At 40.1% G+C, this 23549-nt stretch overlaps 1 protein-coding gene across 1 annotated transcript in view; it reads left to right on the forward strand.

Moving 5' to 3' along the window:
* The window catches only part of LOC134867756 (nck-associated protein 5-like), a 79848-nt gene extending 57468 nt beyond the window's left edge, over positions 1 to 22380 (forward strand). The window contains exons 8-14 of the mRNA XM_063888557.1: positions 5675 to 5851; positions 6014 to 8913; positions 9271 to 9385; positions 10117 to 10192; positions 15983 to 16369; positions 18276 to 18371; positions 19064 to 22380. Of these exons, the coding sequence (XP_063744627.1) occupies positions 5675 to 5851; positions 6014 to 8913; positions 9271 to 9385; positions 10117 to 10192; positions 15983 to 16369; positions 18276 to 18371; positions 19064 to 19065 (3753 nt within the window). The 3' untranslated portion in view covers positions 19066 to 22380. The remainder of the gene's footprint in view (positions 1 to 5674; positions 5852 to 6013; positions 8914 to 9270; positions 9386 to 10116; positions 10193 to 15982; positions 16370 to 18275; positions 18372 to 19063) is intronic.
* Positions 22381 to 23549: the final 1169 nt, after the last annotated feature.

Consider the following 23549-nt stretch of genomic DNA (forward strand, 5'->3'; position numbering starts at 1 on the left):
TGATATTGTGATACTTAGATTAGGTTATTGACTAGAATACATTTTTAAAGTAACCCTCCCAACCCTGGTAGTGATGAACATGTCTGGGCTTTCATTGAGAAAGATAAGCGTTTGCCTTCTTGGTCCAGACTGTGGAATCTATGTGTTATTATTGTATTAATAATTATTGAGCCAGCTCAAGCGCTATCCCTTTTACCATGTGTGATATAAATACAGCTTTATATTTTGGGTTCTTTTTTATTGCAACCTTGTGGCAGACAGTAAATGCAAAGCAAGGCTTCCAGAGAACGCAGATGATGTCATTACTCTATAGCCTTACATTTTCCAGTCAATATATACTTCAAACAAACAAGCTTGTTGTTTTCGCTACTAACATGATTGCTTTACATGGAGAAAGGCCATACTTTGATTTATAAGACAGAATTGTTTGTTTGATTACAAAATTAACAGTTAATTGAGGAGGTTAAATTTTGAGAGTTTAACGTAAAATGACCATGCTAATGATTCTTCAGTTTGCTTTGGTACTACTCTAAACTCTAGTGCACCACCTGCAACTTAACCCCCACACTCCAGAAGTGTGTGCAGGAGTGCTGGGTAATCTGTGAGTGCAAACCGCCAGGACTGTTTATCTGCAGAGCACCGGAGCTGCCAGGGATCGCTGTTCGAGTTCCATTACCCATGGCGCTCTGAGGTTCCTGGGATAAAAGCCTCAGCATATTGTCAGCTGGAGCCTGACCGGCTGACCTGCTGCTGTGTTATTCTGACGGAGAAGCTGAATAGATGTAGGGAGAGTATGATTTATTAACGCACAGCCTGTCTCTATGCCATGGTGTGTGAAATACACACAGTGAGGATCGCTGGATAGAAAGAAGTCATGTTGCACTTCCTACAGAGTATTACAGCATCCCCTGTTTCCACTGCAGACATGACACCTTTAACATCAGGAACATGAGGATTTTTGTACATTTCAGATAAACATTACAGAGACACGTATTTATGACTTTATTCGATCAGAAACAAACACATACACACACACACACACACACACACACACACACACACACACACACACACACACACACACACACACACACACACACACACACACACACACACACACACAGTAACAGTTATGTTTGCAACCCCTGCCATTAAATTCTCGGCTTGTCCAGTAAAGAAGAAGCAGTCCACAGTATCAGGACGATGTCTTCCTTACCTACATGAATATCTAGTTGACAATTCTTTGGCGTTTTTACCAGGTGTAGCCACAGCCTCAGACACAAATATTATCGAGAAAGGAGCGATAGTGGAAAATGATACCTGTTTACTCTTTCTGTACATACTGTACATCTAGAGATAACTAGCGACAGTGGCGGTGGTACAGCAGGGGTTCAGTTATTGCTTCAATAGTTCCAATTCAACACATGTATGACAGACCCTCAATTTGGTTGGTTGTTTTGATAAAAAAAAAAAAAAGAGTAGTCTCCTTTAAAAGTAAAATTACAATACTGCTCATAAAACATAACAATGAATGATGATTATATGAACAAGAACAGGGAGAAGAAGAAACACTTCTTACAAGATACAAATGGATCAGTATGTAGTGCTCTACTATTGGATCTTCCAGCAGTTACACAAACAGTCATTTAAACACTTTTAAGGTCTCCTATTATGCTATATTTGAACAATATATTATAAGGCCATATCTACATAACTTGTCTGTGAAGTGTTTTGCTCAAAATACCAAACAGATCCCCCATTGTAGCATGCCTCATCCCCCTCTATTTCAGCCCTGTTCCTGAAGTGCTGATTCTGTGACTGTAGCTTTAAATGAACTTGCTGCTGCTGGCCACGCCCCTTTGGAGCTGCTGCTTGCCACGCCCCTTTGGAGCGTCATGATCTCTCCTCTGAAGAGAGTTTTCTACCGGGAGAAACTCAGCTAAACGCTGCTGAGATTAAACGCCATATTATGTTCCAAACCACATCCAGCATTATCTCTGAAACAGTATGGAGCTCAAACGTTTCTCTCTGTCGGGTTTACCACACAGACACACAGCTGGGGGGGATTCAGCTCGCGACGGTATATGGGGGACGATAGGTTGGGACGTGTCACATGGACGTTTCCAGGAGTTAAATGTAAAGCGAGCCCACATTTTCCTTATTACGTCATGACTGACGCAAATCTGGATCAGTTTGTTTGTACCCCCGTTTTTAGAGATGTGGGTAAAGGCCGATATATGGTTCAACGTCGACGTAACGCAAGGTACCTTACGGAGTCGTTGCATCGTTGCGGGTCCTCCTTGCGTCGTTGCATGCACCTCCCAAAAATTGTAACCTTGCATCGAGGCGACGCAGCCATAAGGGCTGTGATTGGTCCGCTAAAACAACAAACGTCATTTCCGTCATTTTGCTTTTCCCCGGTTTTCAATTACTATAATCCACAAAGACCGCCATTAAAAAAAAAGCTAGAATGGACCAAGCAGAAGAACGTCTGGTAAACAAATACAACGAGCGATGATGATAGACGTCAAAAGAATCTTGGTCAGTCTTTACAAAAACCAGTGCGCCCCCTACCGTTGTGGCGATGAATTGCATTGCGTCACGTAAACCCAACGCAGAACTATAAATGTTCACGGCTGCGTTGCGTTACGTCGGCGTTGAACCATTAATCGGCCTTAAGAAGAAATAGAGAGAGGGTTGTATTTTCTGACACTTTGTGATTCTCCTCACACAGCAGGGACACATATTTATGTATAAAAGACATCAAAAAGTGCATTTTGCATAATAGCAGACCTTTAATCTAGAGATGTATCATAATGTACGTTTATTTAGTTACCCTTTCATTTTTCCTTTGAGTCATGATATACTGTAGATGCACTACAGATGCAGAAAAATATCTTTTAAATGTGTTGTTAGGAACTGTGATCTCTGTATGTCAACTGAATGACTCGATGGTTATAGCAAAAGAACTTTGAAGACATGTGGTGTGGACATTGTCTTTAAAAATAGAACACCACTGCATGTTTGATTTGATGCTGAATACTTGCAGTTTGCCTGATTACAAACTGTGAGGAAAGTCAAGTGTCGGATGCAGATGTGTGTTAAGTTACATCTCATTTATCTGCAGAGAACTGATGATTCCTGCCAGCCCCTCTGACTTTTAGTACATTTGTTACAGGACACATTTTAAATGGCTTTGCTGCTCTTATCAACCTGACATCGTCTTCCCTTACGTATAAAACAGTGATTTCAAAACATTAGGTAACACAAATGTAATGTTAAGAAAAGTAATCCCACAAAGTCTAAACATTGAAGTATAAGAAGAAAACAGGCGTCACATGCCCTTGACTTTAAGCACAGCCCCACTCTGCCGGAGGGTTTTGTTAAACTGGATCTCTCAGATCTCAGATACCCTCAACATGCTGACTGTAATTAGTTCCAAGATAAATCTGCACGTGCATTGTAAGAAGTGGCCCGCTCCCACAGTGCTTTCAAATAAAGGCTGGCACGGATAATCGAGTAATAGGTGAATATCAATGAATAGACCAAATCACTTCAGTCCCCGGCTCCCTTATGCAATTATTTCCTATTCTCATTAATTATTGCTAACAGATGACACTAACGACTTTGAGAGGAAGCTGGCCGTGGCAGTCTTGCAAACAATCAATGTGTTTTTGAAGGGGGTCACCACCCTTCTGACACCTTTGGGTCCCTCTGATTGGAAATGGCACCACAACTAACATAATCTGCTGTCATTGCATAGTGCCAGCAGTTTACTGGTCTTCCTGCACAGGACCCCAATCTCTCACAGGAAACCAGCAGCTATAAACCATGAACCGGTCCTAAACACTGCTCTTTTTAATAAAGAATTTCACTCTGTGACTATTCAGTGCCTGCTGATGCCTTGCACTTTATTATCAGCAATATTGACATTAAAATTATAACCAATTGCAACCCAGCTGTCTGGGACCATCCTTTATCCTGTCATTAGAGATGATTATTTCTGTATAATAATTTATGAAGAATGGAAACAAGTTAGCTTGCACTCGTCTGATGGGCTCAACAACTTAGTTGACTTGTTGAAAAAAGTCAAATGTAAGGTTTCAATAGTTTTATTTATGATCTACTCTGCATTTTGCCTACATTGGTTGTATGGCCTACAAATCTTTTCTGTGACCAATACTCAAACACTAAAGGAAAATTGATTACACATACACTCATTTAGTACAACAATAAAAGACAATAAAAAAATGAGATGCCTGTGATGGTGGGGCTAAACTCTGCAATAAAAGAGTTCCTGAAATGAATAATGGGAAGACTGAAATGAAAGGCTTAACATTTTGGTAAGAGTGTGTTTTTTGTAAACAAACAAATTATAAAAGTGTAACAATAAAGTATATAATTCTAACAACAAAGAAATGGTAACGCACAACCTTCTCCCCTTAAAAGTACACCAACATCAGATCTTCTGAATGAAAGTGCAGAGGACGATGATGGTCTTAAGCTAGTTTCTAACTTTCTCCACTGTTTATTTGTATCTTCGCAATTTTGGGCCAGGCCACTGTACACTCAGCTCATCGGGCCGACAAAAGCTGAGACATTGTGGCCTTGTAATGCCGTCCAACGTTATGAATAACCAAATCAAAGAGCTGAAGTGGCTATAGGCTGTTTGGAGTTGTACAGCTCTGGCTGGTTTATTCATAAAATGTATAAAATATTTAAGGCTTTCAACGTTTCTTTCAAATCATCCTCTGTCATAATGTCTCTTGAGAGACAGTAACTCACATAAGCTGAAGACCTTTTTGGAGACAATATTCGGTGATATCTAAGCTAACAATGTGCTATTCTCTCCTCCGTCAAATGCTTTGGAAGATATAGCCAAAAGACTCTAGCCAGTGAAAGATTATATAAAGAATCAGTAACAATATGTAAACAAGCACTTTGGATCATTTTGTAGACCACTGTAAAGCATTATGCTCATACAGTTTTCAGTCATTGTGCAGTTATGTTTGAAATATGAATCAACAGCAGACACACCAAGAAGTCCCTCGATAAGTGAGTTATGTAAGGAGAGAACCAGCAGTTTAAAATGTCTCATGGACTGGCTCCTGATAAGTTATCATGGCACACCTGAAAAACTAGATCGTGAAAACACATTGTATTTTACAACAGACACTATCTGACAAGTGAAGTGAAAAACGGAGATCCATTCCTAGCCTTAAGTTGTAAAGAGACATGTATCCAGCATGGGGGTTCTTTGAGATCTCTGACAGAGACAGATGGAGAGCCATGGGGCATTGTCTTTGGTTCAAGGTTCATTCATTGTCATTGTGAATTGAAATCGACAGAGTGTTGCACGTTGAAATGCAGGAAGAAGTGTAATGCGAATATCATTCAGACTGCAAAGACAATCTATAAAATATATTGTCAGGAACTGGGTGGATGAACATACATGAGTGAACATGAAACCTGAGTTCACTGGTGTGAGCCATAATCATAATCTTTGTCAGTACTAATCAATCAATCAAGTTGTATATTCTATAAATCAGTCTTTTATCGCAAATGATGTCCCAAGGTTAGCCTGCAACAAAGGCATTAATTTCCTAGGGTTTTTTGCTATTTCTCTATAGTTTTCCTTAATTTTTTGTTGATTCATTAATTATTTATGTTCCAGGACGTCCAGAGGAATGGAAAAGCGGGTGTTCCTGCAGGAAGGTGGCCCAGCCTGCTGAGTCTCACCTGCCCACGCAGCAGCGGCAGCAGTGGCAGTGAACTGTCTCTGTCCAGTGCTTGTAGTGAATACTCCAGTGGCTCCCACACCTGGGCGGAGGGGCGTGGATACTCCAAACAGGCATGTGTTAATCATCTTCAATTCCTCTTCCTTTGATTTCAAATATAAGCTGTTTGTCAAAGTCAAACCGTTGTTATGTCTTTATGGCAATTTTGAACAAAAACAACTGAAACATCTGTGATTGCCATATTAATTATTTTAAATATGTCTTGTATTGCACAGTGTGCCACAAGTCGGGACAAAAGGATGAGTACGGGTTCAGTTTCAAGTAATCACTCTGCACCCATCGAGCAGACAGAACTAGGATGGAAAGAAGGCCACATTCTGAAAGGCCTGAAGCGTCTCCAAATGTGCAACTCCAAAGAGGCATCCTCAGCTGCTGCTGTACAACACTGCAAAGACTGTATGACCTCCAACGAGGGCATATACTCATTTGGTTTCAAGTGTGGCCAACAGAGTACTACCAAGCAGGTAGCGTCTACAAATAAACCGTTGAAGGCTGGAGCAGGGACTGCTGCCCTCGACTCTGATGATGCAGATGATGAATCAACTAAATTACAAAGTAGTGGATCCAATGACCAACCAACAAAAGAGCTAGTTTGCTTGAAGAAGCTGGATGTCACAAGAGATAATGACAACAATTTCCAAGAAGACCCTTTAAAACTTGAAGGGGATTCTGGTCCTTTTCCTTCCCCTGTCATAGACAACTTCTTATTTTTGGACGACCCCACAGTAAAACCTGGCGAAAGCCCAACCGCTAGCATCACGCATTTGGAAGAAAACAACAAAGACTCACTAGAAAAACAAAAGCCTTCAGGCATGAAGTTAAGTGACAAAAATAATAACCAGGAAAGGTCTACTGACCGTAAATCCAGACTCGATCATGTCAAAAAAGAACAGGGTAGACTTGCACTTACACAAGTTGAAGCTGGGAACATAGAAATGAGCTCTTCTGTTCAGCATTCTGCAACTAAAGCTCTGAGCTGTGTGAACGTGGCCAGACAGCGTAGCTCCTCTATGGAGGTTCCTCACTACAGAGACCACGTGAGTCAAGCTGAAAACCAGAACCACACCATCTCAGAATCTTCTCCAAGGAAACCTAAACCTCAGCTTTGTGACTCTGCAAGAAAGGCTTTTATTCTGCGGAGCAAGAGTGCGGATGGAGGGAAAGAACAACCTAAGCATACACATTCACCTCTCCATCAGAAGCTTATTAAGGGCCACAGGTCCAAAGGACAATCAAACCCTCCTGGACAAAGTGTTCCTAGCAAAAGGACAGATCTCAGCCAAACAAATTCTTCAAGCAAGGGATCAGTATGTCAAGATGAGAAAGAGGAGGAAGTTGCACTATCAACAAATTCCAAGTCTCTAAAGAGTGTGCGCTCTCCGCTTGCGTCCCCCATGAAACATTCAAAGGCATTTAAGCCTCCAGGGAACAATGAATGTTCAAAGAGCCCAACTAAATCACCTTTGCAACTCAATAGACTTCAATCAAACAATGAGCCTGTGGAAGAGAGCATCTATGACAACTTACCCTGCTCTCCACGAAAACAGCGACGCAAAGACCAGCAATGTGAAAGCACCCGTTCAGAAATGAGGTCCCCATCCCCTCCACCACCCCCAGGTCGAACAACTTCTCTAGTCCTTAGGCCAAGTAGTGACAGCTTACTTAAAGCAACATCTGCAGGTCAGCCTCAAAGCTCTACTACTGGGAAGACAACATCGAACATCACAAAGCAACAATCAAATAGTTCTTCAATTTCACAGCTGCAACAATCCAACACCACAAAGGACAATCACCATGCAGCCCCACTATTTGGTGCTGATGGTAAGCCAACAAAGGATATTCCTGCCAAAGTTTACCATACCAACTCATCCAAAATGACCTCTGTCCAGGCTCGAGAGTCTTCAGAGTTAGTCCAGCTCTCTATGGACAGAACTGCCACATGCCATAATGAACATGGTGCTCCCAATATATTTCCAACTCAAAGCGTCTTACAGAGATCCCAACAGAGCATTAGTGAGCCAAAACTTTCAGAATTCTTGCCTCAGGCATATTCTAATGTTTACTACCATGGGGTTGCCAATAATCATCAAGGTTCCACCTCCAGAGCTGTCAAAATGGCTCTTCCTTTTAATGCTAGATCTCATGAGACTATTGCTGGACAGGAAACGGGTACCTTCCTAGTTTTTGGAAGAAACAACAAAGATGACATTAACTCTACTGCAAAAAGTATCAATACCTTTCAGACTTTTACATGTGATCCCCAGATGAAACACGAATGTGGAGCTCATGATAAAGTCCGGCGGAAGATTGAGACCCGATGTAACTCGCTGGATTCTGAACCCCCAGTTCAACCTGTGGCATCGGACAGCGGTGTGATGTTGGATTGGGGATTTGATGAGGAAGGTTGGCTGTTTAAACGGTCTGTGTCTGTGTCAACCAGACCTCCCCTTAAGCCAGTAATGGGCATGAATGGGGCTAAGGCTCGTAGCCAGAGCTTTGGTGCACGTTACATGGATAGGCCAAGTTTCAACAGATCTGGAAAGGTCCGTACCCAGATCAAAACACAGTCAGGGAGCTCCTTGAACTCTCTGAGTGATGTCCTTCCAGGAAGCATGAGCTGCTCCAGCAGCTACCATTGTCCAATGAACAGATCTCTTTTAAACAATTTCTTGATTGAAGAGGGCCTGACAGCCCCTACACATTTGGGCTCCTCTACTGAAAGACTTCAGAGTCTTAAACACCAACGAGAGCAAGCTAGACGCCTTCAGATTGAGCAACAGTTTTCAAGCGCCTTTGGCGAGCCTGTTTCCGAAGAGCCCGAGGGGCAGAGTACTATAACCACAATCGAAGAGAAAGTGATGCTGGGCATAGAAGAGAACTTGCACAAGACTCATGAGCAGGAGAGAACCACCGAAGTGAAGCAAAAATCCGGTTCAACCTTGGCAAATTGGTTTGGTTTTCGTAAGAGTAAGCTTCCTGCTCCAAGCAGTAAAAAGAGTGATCCACCAAAAGTAAAAGAGGAAAAAAGGGAGCAAAAGATTACATCGCTTCTGGGAGGAAAGCACTCAAAGTCGGACAAAAAGAAAGACAGAAGAAAAAGTGATGGAAAAGAGTGGTAAGAATTCATTAAATCTGTAATGATGCTATCTTTTGACCATGTTGTACTCTACACAACACCTGCACAATACATTTAGGAGACCTTTATTGTCATTTACATTTAACAACAACATAACATTAGACCTTCATTTTTTGTTTCAGGAGAATTAATCTATTGTCTCAGATGCCTTCAGTCATTTTTATCAAGTGCTCTTTGACTCCGTCAGTCTCCTTAGCCCAGGGACCAGTTGAGATACATTAAATACAGAGGTTTATAAAGATGTAAGGTCATTTCTCAGCTGAATCACTCTGGGCATGTTGACTCAATATCAGACCACAGTATGTAATGGTCTGTTGACAAAGTGTTTTCTTTCAGCTCTGTGGGGATAAGAGAGTCTCATGATGCAGTTCGGTCATGCATCTCAATGCCCTGCCCAGGAATGTCCCTGAGTGAGATACAAGGACACACTGAAATCATCGGGGACCCGAAGGTAAATCATATCACTACCTTATACAAAAGGGGCATTTATTTTATTAATATGCGGTCAGTTTTACTTTTAATCACAAAACTATTCATATAAAGATGTATACAAACCCTTAAGTTTGTTTCAGTAATATGACATTACTGCAATTGCGTCAGAAAGATGCATCCAAAACAAAAAACATACCCAGAGACGGAAATGTAGGAAATAGAGTGGAATCAAATGAAAACAGACAAATGCTACACGATTGTCTTAACAAGTGCGATTCACTTCAGGCTAATTCCACCATCTGTCCCTCAAATTGTATTACACACAGTTTCATCATTTTGGGATTTAGTTGCTAAACTTTATTTCAAAAGCTTCAGATTTTATAACTGTGTTGATTGTGTAACCATAAGTGCCCAATTTTTTCATCCAAAGAATATATCAATGATAAGTCAACCATCACCTTTCAGGTACCAGGCAGACACAATGTGCTGTAGTCTGTGATGACTTTTAGGAGTTCAAAACCAGTAAGACTGTGTCATGAATGCATCCAAAGAGGACCGCAAACAATTAAGTAATAAATATAGAGCATGTCATATATATACAGTGGCAATCAGATGAGGGAAACTAACAAACAAGTGATGTGTCTCGATCTGGATGGCATTCACACTGAGAAACAAACAATGATACTATACATGTAGTAGTATGAATGAACATGTCTGAAACTTCTTATCTTTCCCTCTGAAAAATCAAAGATGCAGGTGATGAACATCAGGGCCGATAATGAAAATGGATCCACAGTGAAGAGCCCCAACCAGGATGCTGTACTAGGTCAGATTTCTCTATTCTATTCTCTGCATTTGACTTCAAAGAATTCCTTAGATTCAATGAAACGTTTTGGATCCCCAGAAAAACAAAACTTACTAAGCTAACTATAGCAATGTTAGCTGTGTCAATTTTAGCATGTTAGCCTTAAGGTTTTATCTGTGCTTACCATTTTACAGTTTGCAGGAAGAAGTGAAGACCAAATATGAAAGATATGTGTAAGTCATAAACATTATGAATATGCTTTAAGCAGTCGAACAAACATGCAAAACTTTGTGCTTTTTCCTCCATATTTGTGTTGATTTTATTTGCATTTGTTTATTATTTTGGGTGGCAGCTTGAAATAGGGCAGATCCAACCATTTCACCACAGTTGTATTTCACACAATGCCCTCAATGGAGATATTGTATCTTTGATCATCATCTTCACAGATTCATGCACTGAAAATTTGCATGCACAGGCTCATCAGATTGGAATGACCCTTTTTATCCATCTAGGGGCTCAGGCTACTTCCATGCGTTGTTGTGTGGACCACACTGATGGGTGAAGATTGACTGGATTGTTCCAGCATTGAGTTTTCTATAGAGTTGTGTAGTCATAGGATGGTGGATTGAGGATGGGATTATCCCCTGTACAGTGCTGCTCTCAATGACATTTAGATCAATAATTAGTTAGGCTTTGCATGCAGACTAAAAGTGCTGCTGTTACAGATTATGAAAGCAGTGTGGAGAGGTTAAGATATTCAGCCAAATGCGATCAATCAGAAAGTGCTTAGTGAATGAGAGCTTCTAGTGAACTACAACAGTATATTTTATGTGGTGCAACATAACCGCAGGTGTACGGTAATATAAAACAAACCCCACTGGCCATCAACAGTTTACCTTTGTTTGGCTCATGGAGGTCTGGATCTACTGAGTTCTGCTTGGGCTATGTTTCCCAGCTATCTGTTTTGGATTGGGTCCACATCTTTATATCCGAAAGTATCCTGAATATTTCAATTTGGCTTGGCTGTAATTGCTGATCAATTAAGTTTTTGATGTGTTCACTCTCGCTCTCTCAACCACCACACACAAGCTTTTACACTTTGTTGAAACTAGAGGTGGCAATTTAGTCCCAACAATAGAGACATAGGCTGTGGTACAATATTCTTTGAGGCCTATACGTTCTTTAATGTTAAATAATCTGGAAGTATCTTACTGGCAGCCATGATAAGAGCTGGTCATAATGTGTTGATGCTTAGAAAGGTGCTTAAATGCTAACTTTCTTATCTCCATTAGTGTAAGGTACCGTGGAATGTCCTTTACCTGAGGAAACGAGAAAATAGAAGCAAGAGACCATTTGTCCGTTCTGGAAAACAAACAATCAACATGATCAAAAAAGGGACACAGATTTAGTCTGTTAATACAACCATACACATTGGGTTTGTGTGGATAAAGATGAGTGGACATGAGGGTGCGCCGGAGCAACCATTCTCAATGAAACAACCATCTTGAAAATTGAACTTTTACCGTGGCAAACCACTTCAACACACCCACCATCACATAATTAGCACTGCTGTAGTCTTAATTTTGAGACTGAGGAAAATGGGTAAGGAAAAAATAAAGGAATATTAGAGCATATAGTGAAACTAGACACGAAGTAAAACTTTAGTTGCTCCTGATTTCATTGCGGTCACTTGCTAAATTAAAACAGCAGCAGATAAACTCTCCACATTGCTCAGGTTAAGGGCTTTTGACAGACACTGAAATGTTATTGGCCAGAGTCACACCATCAGCAAGGCGCTGCAAATATCAAGCGTGTTTGATACCGGCAGAGGACTGCCCTCAGGGGTTAATCACCTCATTAATGTTTCAGCTCTGCAGCGGCGGCTAAGCACGCTCATCCAAGCCACCGCTGAGTGAATGAACTGTCCCTGGAGCTGATTAAACCATCAGACTGCGCATAAACTTGATGGGCTTCATGCAGAGTTGAACAAGTAGTTTTAAACTCGATGCTTTAAAATAGGCTGAGCCAAACGGAAACCAACATAAAATAATAATAATAATAATATAATAGCCGTGGTAATTATTTATTGTCAAATTACAATAACTTATATTTCTTCTCTTCTTTTTTAAAGTTCAACTAACTTGAATTTGGAAAGAGGAGAAATGTATAGTTTATATGTTCTGGTGCAATGATAGCACCCAACAGAACATTGTACTCTGCCCTAAAAGAGCAAATAATTATTTTGATGTAACACATCAAAAGAGTAGTTTCCAATAGATGAATTAGCATCGTCACAGTTTTAATACAGGCTGACGGGTGCACTGACTGATGGCCTGGCACAGCATTGACACAACCGTCGCATTAGCTACCTAGTTGGGGTTTTCTTCTCATCGATAGACATGGGCACATCTTCTGTTGGACCATATGCTCTATTAATGAGCGTGCAACACAAAATGCTATTATATGTTTGCAGACTTGACAGTTACTTAGCTAGAAGTGCTTTGAACAGCATAAAATAGTACCTGTAAATGCTTAGATGCTAAAGGATGCATCTTTATTCACATCACGCTGTCGAGCTGTGTTCTGTCGGCTGCTACAGACGCAGGTTAGTTTAAATTATTTCTCTGTGGTCCTACCAGTTCAGCTTTCAAACAACTCCTCCACCAGCCATATAATACTCCAGAAAATAATTACTGAAGTGTTGCCTTGGGACATGGAGCACAGTTATTGATTGAGCTTGGAACACCAGAGAAAGGATATGAAGCTCACACGTGTTCAAGGTTTGTCTAAACCAATCAAAGCTCAGCCTGTGTGATGCTTAGGGAACACTGCGACCCTTGTTAACTTCCAACCAACCAAACTAATCAATAACGCCTGTTCTATGTCTTCTCAATTCAATTAATTGAACTTGTTTACAATAGTAAAAAAACAGACACCTATCTAAAGTGCTGCTTGACCCACAATCCCTTCTATACATGGAATCTGTAAAGATGATATTAAATGGTGTTCTTATACTGTGATGTGGATTCATTTATTTAAGTAAAAGACTAGGAATACATTTCCATGGCAAAAAATAAATTTAGTTTTATTCATAACTAGTTACCCATACACTATCCTAATGTTCTGGTAATGTCACACATCTGGAAAACTCAATTATTTTGAGCAATCCATCTTAAAACTGCAAGTGAAGAAAAAAGGATTTTGTCGAAAGAAGGGCGTGAAGTCTCATGTGAGCACGCCTTAATTAATAAAGAGGGAGCAGCTGTTGCCTGTGCTCCTGCCTGAGATTGCCTGCAGATTCCTGCCACAGGGTTGGTATTAAACATGAGCCTGCATGAGAACAGCTAGAGGATATCTTTTCTTATTTAGATTAAGATAGATGCTGTGATCCATCTTCTTTTTTTTTTTTTTTGTATTTCGGCTGGGTGATTTGATTTAAAAAATCTGAAAATTCTCAGTTTCTGAAGTCGCTGAACAGCAATGTGAATGAAACTTCACATATTTGAAATGCAGAGCTTTATGTTTATCAGTGTAGCTATAATTGTAGTTCTGCAGGCAGACTTTTTGATTGATGTTGACAACCGTGTGTGTTTGACAGTTGTGTTTGATATGTTGCTAACACAAATACACACATTTGAAGTGTATTTAAGTTTCATTTCCTATGGCATTTCTCACATTTCATCTTCACAGTGTGATCAATGCATGCTACTACTCACCCATCTGTAAATCAAAGCAGTGGTTTAAGTGGGCTTGATTTGAAATTGGCTGAGTCATCCTGTGTGACAGAGCTATGTGTATTTGGTAATGAACTGAGTCATTACCCAGTCACACACTTGTGTGTGATCGTACTATACCACCATATTTCAATTTGGCTTGAAAAAGGAAACCTTTGACAAGCTTGAGTGGAACATAAGAAAGATAACAGACTAACCATCTGTTGGATGTCTGCTTCAAATATGACTGAAACACAACACTAGAGTCAGCTGTTAACAGAGTGTAATGTGGCAAGAATAAAAAGGAAGCATGAGGGGAAACAATCATATAGTCCCGCAGAGAAGAGCCCTCATTATTGACTGGTAACGCTGCCCTTATTTGATAATCAACGCTCTTTCACTGATTCAAATCTTTAGTTTTCATTTCAAGGACTCTATTCATGAGAGTGAGTAACAAGGCAAGCACCTTTCAAGGCAATCAAAGTGCTTTACAAAAATTAAGGCATTAAGAGCATTAAGTAATAGTGCAGCGGAAACAAATTATAAAATGGCAATTAAAGGTCTCCTATTATACTATATTTGAACAATATATTATTGACCATATTTATACATAACTTGTCTGTGAAGTGTTTTGCTCAAAATACAAACAGATCCCCCATTGTAGCATGCCTCATCCCCCTCTATCTCAGCCCTGTTCCTGAAGTGCTGATTCTGTGACTGTAGCTTTAAATGAACTAGCTGCTGTTGGCCACGCCCCTTTAGAGCTGCTGCTGGCCACGCCCCCTTAGAGCTGCTGCTGGCCACGCCCCTTTGGAGCGTCATGATCTCTCCTCTGAAGAGAGTTTGCTACCGGCAGAAACTCAGCTAAACGCTGCTGAGATTAAACGCCGTATTATGTTCCAAACCACATCCAGCATTATCTCTGAAGCAGTATGGAGCTCAAACGTTTCTCTCTCGGTTTACCACAAGGACAGGACCTTTATATTACACACAGTCTCTCCAGTAAAGCGTTAGCTCTGAGTGTTAGCGATGCTTGCTAATGTAAACACAGACCATATCACTTGCAAAACACTTGGCGCATTGTTTCTGATACAGCACATATCTTGTTCAGAGTTCACCACTAGAACAGTGACATTATATGCATTATATATACAGCTTTACTCTTAAGTCCCTGCTGCAGACATCCTGCTGAACACACAGAGGTGCTGCGGAGGGGATTCACCTCGCAGACTGTATATGGGGGACGATAGGTTCGGACGTGTCACGTGGGCGGGATGTTGCCAAGAGTTCAATGTAAAGCCAGCCCACATTTCCCTTATTACATCATAAGGATAGCAAATCTGGATCAGCTCGTTTGTACCCCCGTTTTTAGAGATGTGGGTAAGGAGGAAAAGAGAGAGGGTTGTATTTTCTGACACTTTGTGAGTCTCCTTACACACCGGGGACACATATTTATGTATAAAAGACAGCAAGAAGTGCATTTTGCATAATAGGGGACCTTTAAAAACAGTAATTAAAAAGCAAAGATAATAAAATAAACATAAAACATGAATTACACAAGAACATGAGTACAAGTTACAGTGCAGTGCAGTGTCAGATATGAATAGATCAATTAAAAGCAGCGTCAAAAAGAAAAGTATTCAGCCTGGATTTAAGAGGAGAAAGAGAAACAGATGATTCTCCACGTGGACAAATCTTTACACACACACTGAAGAACTGAAATGTTGACTTTAATTAAATGTATTATGTCAACAAATTTCACATAACTGTATTAGGTTAGTTGATGGCATAATAATAATTTGAATCTATTTAAACTTAATATTATTGCTTTCAATTAACCTAATAAAGCGAGTGAAACATAATATATTTAATTAAAGTCAACGTTTCAGTTCTTCAGTGCATCTTTCCTGAAGACAGCTGAGCAGATTTACAGCACAGGATATAGATTAATAACGAACTATTATTATATTATGTTTGTATATTTTAAAGGCTTGTTTAGCACCACTTCAACCATGGTTACCCTGCAGTGTCATTCCTATTGTTGTCCCTCTCTCTCCTACGACCCTGCTCCGCTTCAACTGTCCTCCCTGTGCCGCAGGCTCCGGCTGCAAGATGCGAACATTGGACAGTGGGATCGGGACCATCCCCCTTCCTGAATCCTGCTCCTTCTTCTCCTCCATTCTGCAACTCCTCCCTAAGTCCTCCTCAACCCCAGACCAGTCCCTCAGTCCTCCCAGTGTCCTTGGTTCCTCCAACGAGGATGTGTTTCCTTCCCCTTTACCCCGCTGGAGAATACCCTCCGGCTTTAAGGACAGCAGCCATGCAGGGGGGCCAAACTCCTTCTCCGGCTCCTCCATGACCCATATCCAATCAGTGCCTTTCCCCACTGTGGCCTTCCTCCAGCCCATCCAACCCCAGTCCCAACCCATTGTGACCTGTGCAAGTGTGTGTGATACCCGGAGCAGGCTGCCCAGACCCCCCCCAGGTACAGTAACACCCACAGTGTGAACAGCAGGGGTACAGAGGAGGCTTCAAGGGGTTTCTCCTACTAGTTTTATTGATAAGGGTTATTGTTATAAATAAAATGAGGCAGTGGAAAATATTTTCCTACCACAACTAAAATATGTTAACATAAATTGAAATGAAACGGACCGATAATAACTCATAATCATTATTGATTAGCTACTGATAGTGTGTGGGGGGGTCTGTATCTGTAGACACCCTGCTGCCCCTGTGTTGCTGCTTGTGATGTTTCTGGACACCATCCTCTATAAAAACTACTCATCAAATCTGATGGAAAAAGTACTCATAAAACACAAACATCTCCACGTGAAACTTAAATTACTTTGATGTCCATAAATTGATGCACTGGTTTTGAAATGGGGTTTTGCTCATTGTATATATGCTATGCTGCTTCTGAAAACATTGAGCAGTTTCCTATAAGGACATATTCAGTGAACGTTCTGCTTGGGTATTCATTATTCATGTATCCATCAAGGAGATGTTTAGGAGGCATACTCACTTGACGAAAAACATTTCATGAAGATCCATTCCTCTCACGATTCCTGCTTTAGTTTTAAAAGTGTGCCACTTAAAAGGAGCACATTTGTTTATTTACAGCTGCGGGAGAAATTAAGAGACTACTTCAGCATTATCATGTTCTCTTGATTTAATATTTATAGACATGTCTTTGAGTTCAATTAATTTTATTTATTTTTATTGTATTCTATAAACTACTGACAACATTTCTCTGTGTTGGAATTCAACAGACACTGGAATGGCTGCCATTCATGTAGAGATAAAGATTTAAGAAACATGTGGAGTGGTCTCCAGAGCTGTGTATGTATCCACACGTAATAGATACCACAAGCAGCAATGATCATTCCAATAACCCAAGCCTTCACCTCACACTGACAGGCCTGCTCATCGTGCTCATCACATTGCATGTGCAAAGTATGTATTTTATGTTTTGGTGGCTCATAATAAGTAAACTTTTCAGAGTGCATGGTTCTCCCCCACACATAACGTATACGCAGAGAAAACAAATTGAAAATGCTATACGCTGGTCAAGCTTTCCAGTCAAACACGGTGCATAAGCAGTATTGAAAAAATGATATCTTGCAGGATGTGGGTTTATCTAATAAGAGCCGGACAGAGCCGGTAACCTTAGCCTAACTCAGATACCAGGGCACCCAGGACTAGCTCCCATGCAGTGGGGAAATACTACACAATGGATGTGCTTTCAACAGGCTTTTTGTTTTAACCCAACAGATCGTCAAGTTGTACCTGATGTAATACCTCTTGTCCTCTTAAGTAATGAAAGGTTAGGCTACTGCTTTAGGTAGTGAGCTAAATATTTAGATGTGCTCATTTTTGCAACTTTGATTTCAATCCTTGCATCTCCTGTTGTTGGTTTTTAGTAAAGGCTACATATGAAAACATGACACTGTAAACTCTTTAGATGTACCACTGCAATGTTTTTCCAAAGCAGGTTAAATTGCAAACCCTACATCTCCTGAGGGATACTTCGTCTTACACACCATGAATACATTTGTCTGTTTAATGTTATTAACCTACACATTAACTCAATATCCAGTAAACCAAACTCCGGTTTCTCTCAGTGTTTCAGCTCAGTGAGGCTGTTGTCTCTTTAAGGTCAGAAGTACAAATGAGTGCTCTTTCGAGATGTGAGCGAATGCTCCTTGGGGTTCAGATCTCCTGCCACTTTGAATTCAGGAGTTTTGTTCGACTTTGAAGATGTCAGATGTCGACATGTCAGTGTCAATCTGTTCTCCTAACTCCACATTTGAGTCCTCTACTTGACATGTCAGAGAATAGAGTCTGATTGCTGAGAAAACCTCTGAAATGAATTTCCTTCTGTGCTTTTCCAGGTGGGTTGGAACCAAAGAAGTTGACCTATATCAAATCCAAAACTCGAGCCACTTCGAGCCAACAGAAAGAGCAGACAAGACCTCAGCTCGCCAACTGTAAGGCATAATCAAAGGGGCCAATTACAAGCAATATCCCCACCCACAAAACCATCCTTACTATCAATGAATCAACTTGTTTAATGTTAATTTATTGAAGAAAACTTGCATGCCTTCACAATGAGAGAAGAATCAAACAGCGGAAAAAAAATCCTCCACAAAACGAAGTAAATGGCCAGGTTGAAAAACATCAACCTGTGTATTCTGTGTCCACTTACCCTCTGTGCAGATACAGATATACACTCTTGCACACTTTAACTATTCATACAGTATCGATATAATATGAAAACAGGCCTGGTTAGCTTTCTTCAAATATCATCCCAAGTTGTATTTTTTCTATTTGCATTTAAACCACAGTTGATTGTGCACTATGATTGGATGATAAATGTTAAATATATCTTCAACAACCTTTAATACTATTGAAATCACTGTAATTTAAGGTGGTCTGTAGTCAGCTGAAAGAGTTGCTGACTACCTTTGAATACATTGATTGTGTGTGTGCAGGTTCTTGAGATATACTGAGGAGTTGTATTGCAACATGCGATTTAGCCATTTCTGTAGAAATAAACAAAAAAATTTTTGCACGTAAATCCTTTTTGTACTTCCCCATGCATGACAGACGTTTATTTTAGACGTTGTTGGCATGGCACACTGCTGGAGGATCTCACTCTGCTTTACATTTTCCATTTCAGAGTTTACAGAGCTGACTGAGTCTACCTGAAGCAACGAATCAATCTCACTCTAACACATATGAAGAATCCCTAAATCCCAAAGTTTGGACACTGTGTCTCTGTATCAGGATGAAACACTCAGAGCTGGACAACCAGTGAGCTTGGCATCGTGGGCTTCCAGCTGAGCTCATTGTGGGGTTGAGATACTGAGTAGCATTTCAGGTGTAGTAATGAACCTTCTGGCAGCCATTTTGGCGGTCTGCAGCTCCATGGCATCAGCTGTGAGTTGCTCACTGAATTCCTAAACGTACAGCTCTGCTGTCTCACAAGACTGGACTCAAACAGACATGGTTATTTTACCTGACATTTTATTCTCTATTTTTAACTCTAAGAAGTAGAAACATCAAAATGCCAGGCTTCTTTTGTTTTGTTAATATCAGTTTAGCTATTGTAGCCCTTTCATGGCTCACTTTAATCATCATGTATGCCCAGTTTAAACTAATGTTTGACACCATTAGCATGTTTACAATGCAAACAACATAAGTTGTTAGCTAGCATAGCTAACTCTGCTAACTGTTGGTGGTTTATGCCACTAATCTGAAGGAACAGACAAACTGAACCACTAAACTAAGACAACACGCACATTACGGACAACTGTTATATCTGCTTCTTTGGGGTGGAGGTTAAAACTGTACCGATAATAACAATTGTACAATATTTACCATATGTGTGCAGTCATTTGACCGACTTACAAGCATTCAATACTGTGGACTGTACCCATATAACTGCCAAAAGTAACATGATCATTTTACCATTTTCTGAAGTTGATTAGTCTTCCAGTCCTGGTGGGGGTCTAACGAGCCATTTGGCAGTGCCATGTATAGCAAATACTAAGCCTGAACATTGCTGTATAAAGCTATACAGCTAACATTTTAGCAAATAATTACCCACTTACATATCCAGCAGACAAAAAGAAAAATCCTATTTCTACTAGTTTTAGCCAATGTACACATCTAATATTGAAAGCTATTGAGTCTTTATCTCTGTCTTGAACATAGTAGCTCTTCAGTTGGATGGCTTCATCTCACTGTGCATCTGTACAACCAAACCAATGAGCTCAGAGATAATAGAAATTACAGGCTCCAAATTGAAAACATTTTCACAAGTGCAACCAATTCACCACCAGACCCGCATGTTGGCACCGGCTCTCGTTACTTTGGAGAATAATAATGAAAATGACCCCCCCCCAAAAAAAAAACCCCCTGCTAAACAAAGATTAGTTATCACATTCATGTTCATTCTCCAGCAACGTAGGATCATTTTAGTCAATGATACTAACAACTAACACATATTTCACTCATCTTTTTCTGATGGAACCTGATCAACTCAAGACAACTAACTATGGTTTCCATCCTGAAGACTCTATCTGTACAGCACTAACTACTGATGGCCAATTCATGAGCTTCTGACTTAGCAATGTGAATCTTTAAAGTGTGCACAATATCTTGTTGGAAACTTATTTTATTGTAACAATGTTAATCTCAACTTGCATGCAACCAGTGTCTGGGCTTATTCTAACCACAGATATCCATCTTATAGAGAGTTTCATCACAACAGGTTTAACTTGATATGCACTGCTTTTTTTACCCACTCTGAAATCTCTCGTAACAAAAGCAAAGGTCTTCTACACTGAGTGTGATACGACCGCCCTGAGAGGAAAGAGAGAATAAATTAATTCTGGTAATCCATTTTATAAGTCTTATCTAATTGGTTTCCCTTCTGTGCTTATAACTGAAGTAAAATTCACAATACAAGGGTTTATGCCTTGATTTTATTCTCCATCTGTATAAAGAGAAACATGTTTTGTCTTTATTTTTTTCTAAATGACCTCTATTTCCTCTTTGAAAACATTTGGGAATACACTTTTGGTATGTAAGTAAGTTATTGCTTCTTGTTAAAATATTCATCAGTTATGGTTATTAATGTATCCCAATAAAAATAAAAGATTTCCAACTGGCAAAATCTTTCAGATAAACACAGGAGGAAAAACAAAAGGCATCAGTCTTAGAATTATGATCACCAGGATTGGTTTTCCTCACTTGACAGGGCTTCGTAGTCTGACTATCAACTCTCAAGTGGTTATATATATAGGTGTCACATTCTGAAAACAGTGCACATCCCATCTTGCAATGAAACTCTTCAAACGTAAACTGCATTCTGTATTTTTTACATGTGCCACAGTTATGACATCAGGACAGTGAGTTTTGCATGTTACCTTAGTTAGAAAGCACCGGGTAGGCACATGGTGGACATTGTTGTGCTAGCTCAGGGAAAGTACTCTTTATTGTCTCTGATAGATGCTGTGGATTCATTAAGTAAACCTCAACTTTAATATGTTCAGTCATTTTACAGCAGCCAGTGAAGACACCACATTTCACTGTAATGCTTTAAAGATGTCAATATTTTCCTCTTGTCTGTTTTTGTCTGTACATTTAACCGTGTAATATCTCACCAGTTTCTCTTTATTATGTATGCCGTGTCTTTTACTGTGTGTTATTGGTGTTTTGAATGCATCCCGACATACTCGACAGTTTTAGCTGCTTTGCGATGTTTCCCCTCACACCTTCTTCAGCTCCCTGCCTTTTCATGCGTAGATGTTTGCCAAAATGCATATTGCCAAAATCTGCTAATCACATATACAGAATCATGAATGCAACTGAATCTACATATCGAGCTCGTCATGGTGACAATAGCCATAATCTTTTGAAACACTAGAGACAGTTTACATTGATTTAGAACTATGGAGCACGGCAAGGTTGCACAATATCATTAGTCATGTCATCTTACTGTATTTACCTCTTAAACCTTTACTCACTTGCTACATGTCAATGTTGAAGGTCATGTTTGTTGACTTAAGTGGTTCGATAAATGAAATATGTAGCGTACACAGGTGAGACGAGGCGTCTATGGATCAGGGACTGGCTGTAGTGATACGGGTAGCTGGAGCATGGTGTCTGTGTTTCTGAAATGGCTCACATAATAAAGAGCCTCACCCTCACAGGAGTATTGTATTTTTCTAACATTTACTCTAAAGATCTGTATTTGTATTCAGCACTAATGAGTGTAATTTACCATTTATTGCACATATTGTTACTCACTATGACAGGTGTTCTCCCTCTAAATGTTTTTTCTTTCAGAACCCAATAATAACAGTTTTGTTTTTGTGTGACAGTCACCTTAGCAGTAGCCTACCAATTGAGAATTGTATATTACTGATATTCTTTGTTTTATGTAATAGATGAAATAAAAAAATAAACTATTTCAATACTTACATTAAACATGCTGACTTGTGGTTTGTTGTGTTTGACTGAATTGCAATTCCTACAGAAAGCTCACGGTTTTGTGTTCCCAGGAGACAGTGCCACTCCAGCACAGTGCTCGCCAGTATGAAGAGGGAGGAGCTCCAGATCACTGGCTCTACTTGCATTTCAATCTTTGTGATAATAAGTGTTTCTTTTCCCCAATAAAAAATGTAAGTAAACCGTTCGCAGAATACCAAACCACATGACAGGGCCAGTGAACCGCATTCTCTCAAACTGAACTCCTGCTGGGCTTCCAGCAGTGTTGTCAGATACAAACTGAACTTCTGAAAATTGACATCAATGTATTTCATCAACTGGTGTGAGGTTGATAGAATGAAGGACACACATTATGGAGTGTGGAGTGTGTATATGAACACACAAACTGGAAGCCTGGATCACAGGGGGACTGCCCTCTTGTCCGGAGGTCCTAATAGCTAAAAAAGAATTACCTATTTGCCTGAAAGCTGGTAGTCTGGGTGTTGGTTTACCCATCACCCAGACATTTTGACATTGTTAAATAGGTGCATATAGACAGAATTAACACGAGACATCTTAAAAAAGCTGGAAGCCATGTCAGGCCAATGTAACCGATGTATTCATTTAACATATTTATATTTCACCAATAATCCATTTCTATTCATATTTTCTTTGTAAATACTTGTTACTGTATATTTACTTTGGGGGCTTTTAATTTTGATAAGTATGCTTTTATTTTGTGACTCTAGACATTGTTAGTTCCGGGAGATTTGCGCTACTTTCCTCAGTCAGCATCAGGCTCCGCTGAGGAGAGGTGTGCATGTTGAACCCTGTCGAGTGAAGTTTTGATGTTATTGTATTTCACACAGTCTGAAGAAAATAAATCTTGGTTGGCAAGGCAGAAGATGTCCTCATCTCATTCCACATCATCCACAACACAACGCAGAGTTAGTAACAAATTGATGTGTCAGACCAGACCGGCCACAGTGGTGCCGTGACCCGGATTCACAGTGCTTCAGACTGTTTCATTGTCGTTCCTGAGGCTGTGGATCAACACCAGTTTGGTCACCAGAGGTTGCTGCACGTCACACATTTACGTTCATGAACTGAAGAAAAGTGTTATGACAAAGAAAAAAAGTAATAATAAATTGGAAACTTTTTCTGTGTAG

The sequence above is a fragment of the Eleginops maclovinus genome, chromosome 7 (genome assembly GCF_036324505.1).
Source record: "Eleginops maclovinus isolate JMC-PN-2008 ecotype Puerto Natales chromosome 7, JC_Emac_rtc_rv5, whole genome shotgun sequence".
Classification (NCBI taxonomy): domain Eukaryota; kingdom Metazoa; phylum Chordata; class Actinopteri; order Perciformes; family Eleginopidae; genus Eleginops; species Eleginops maclovinus.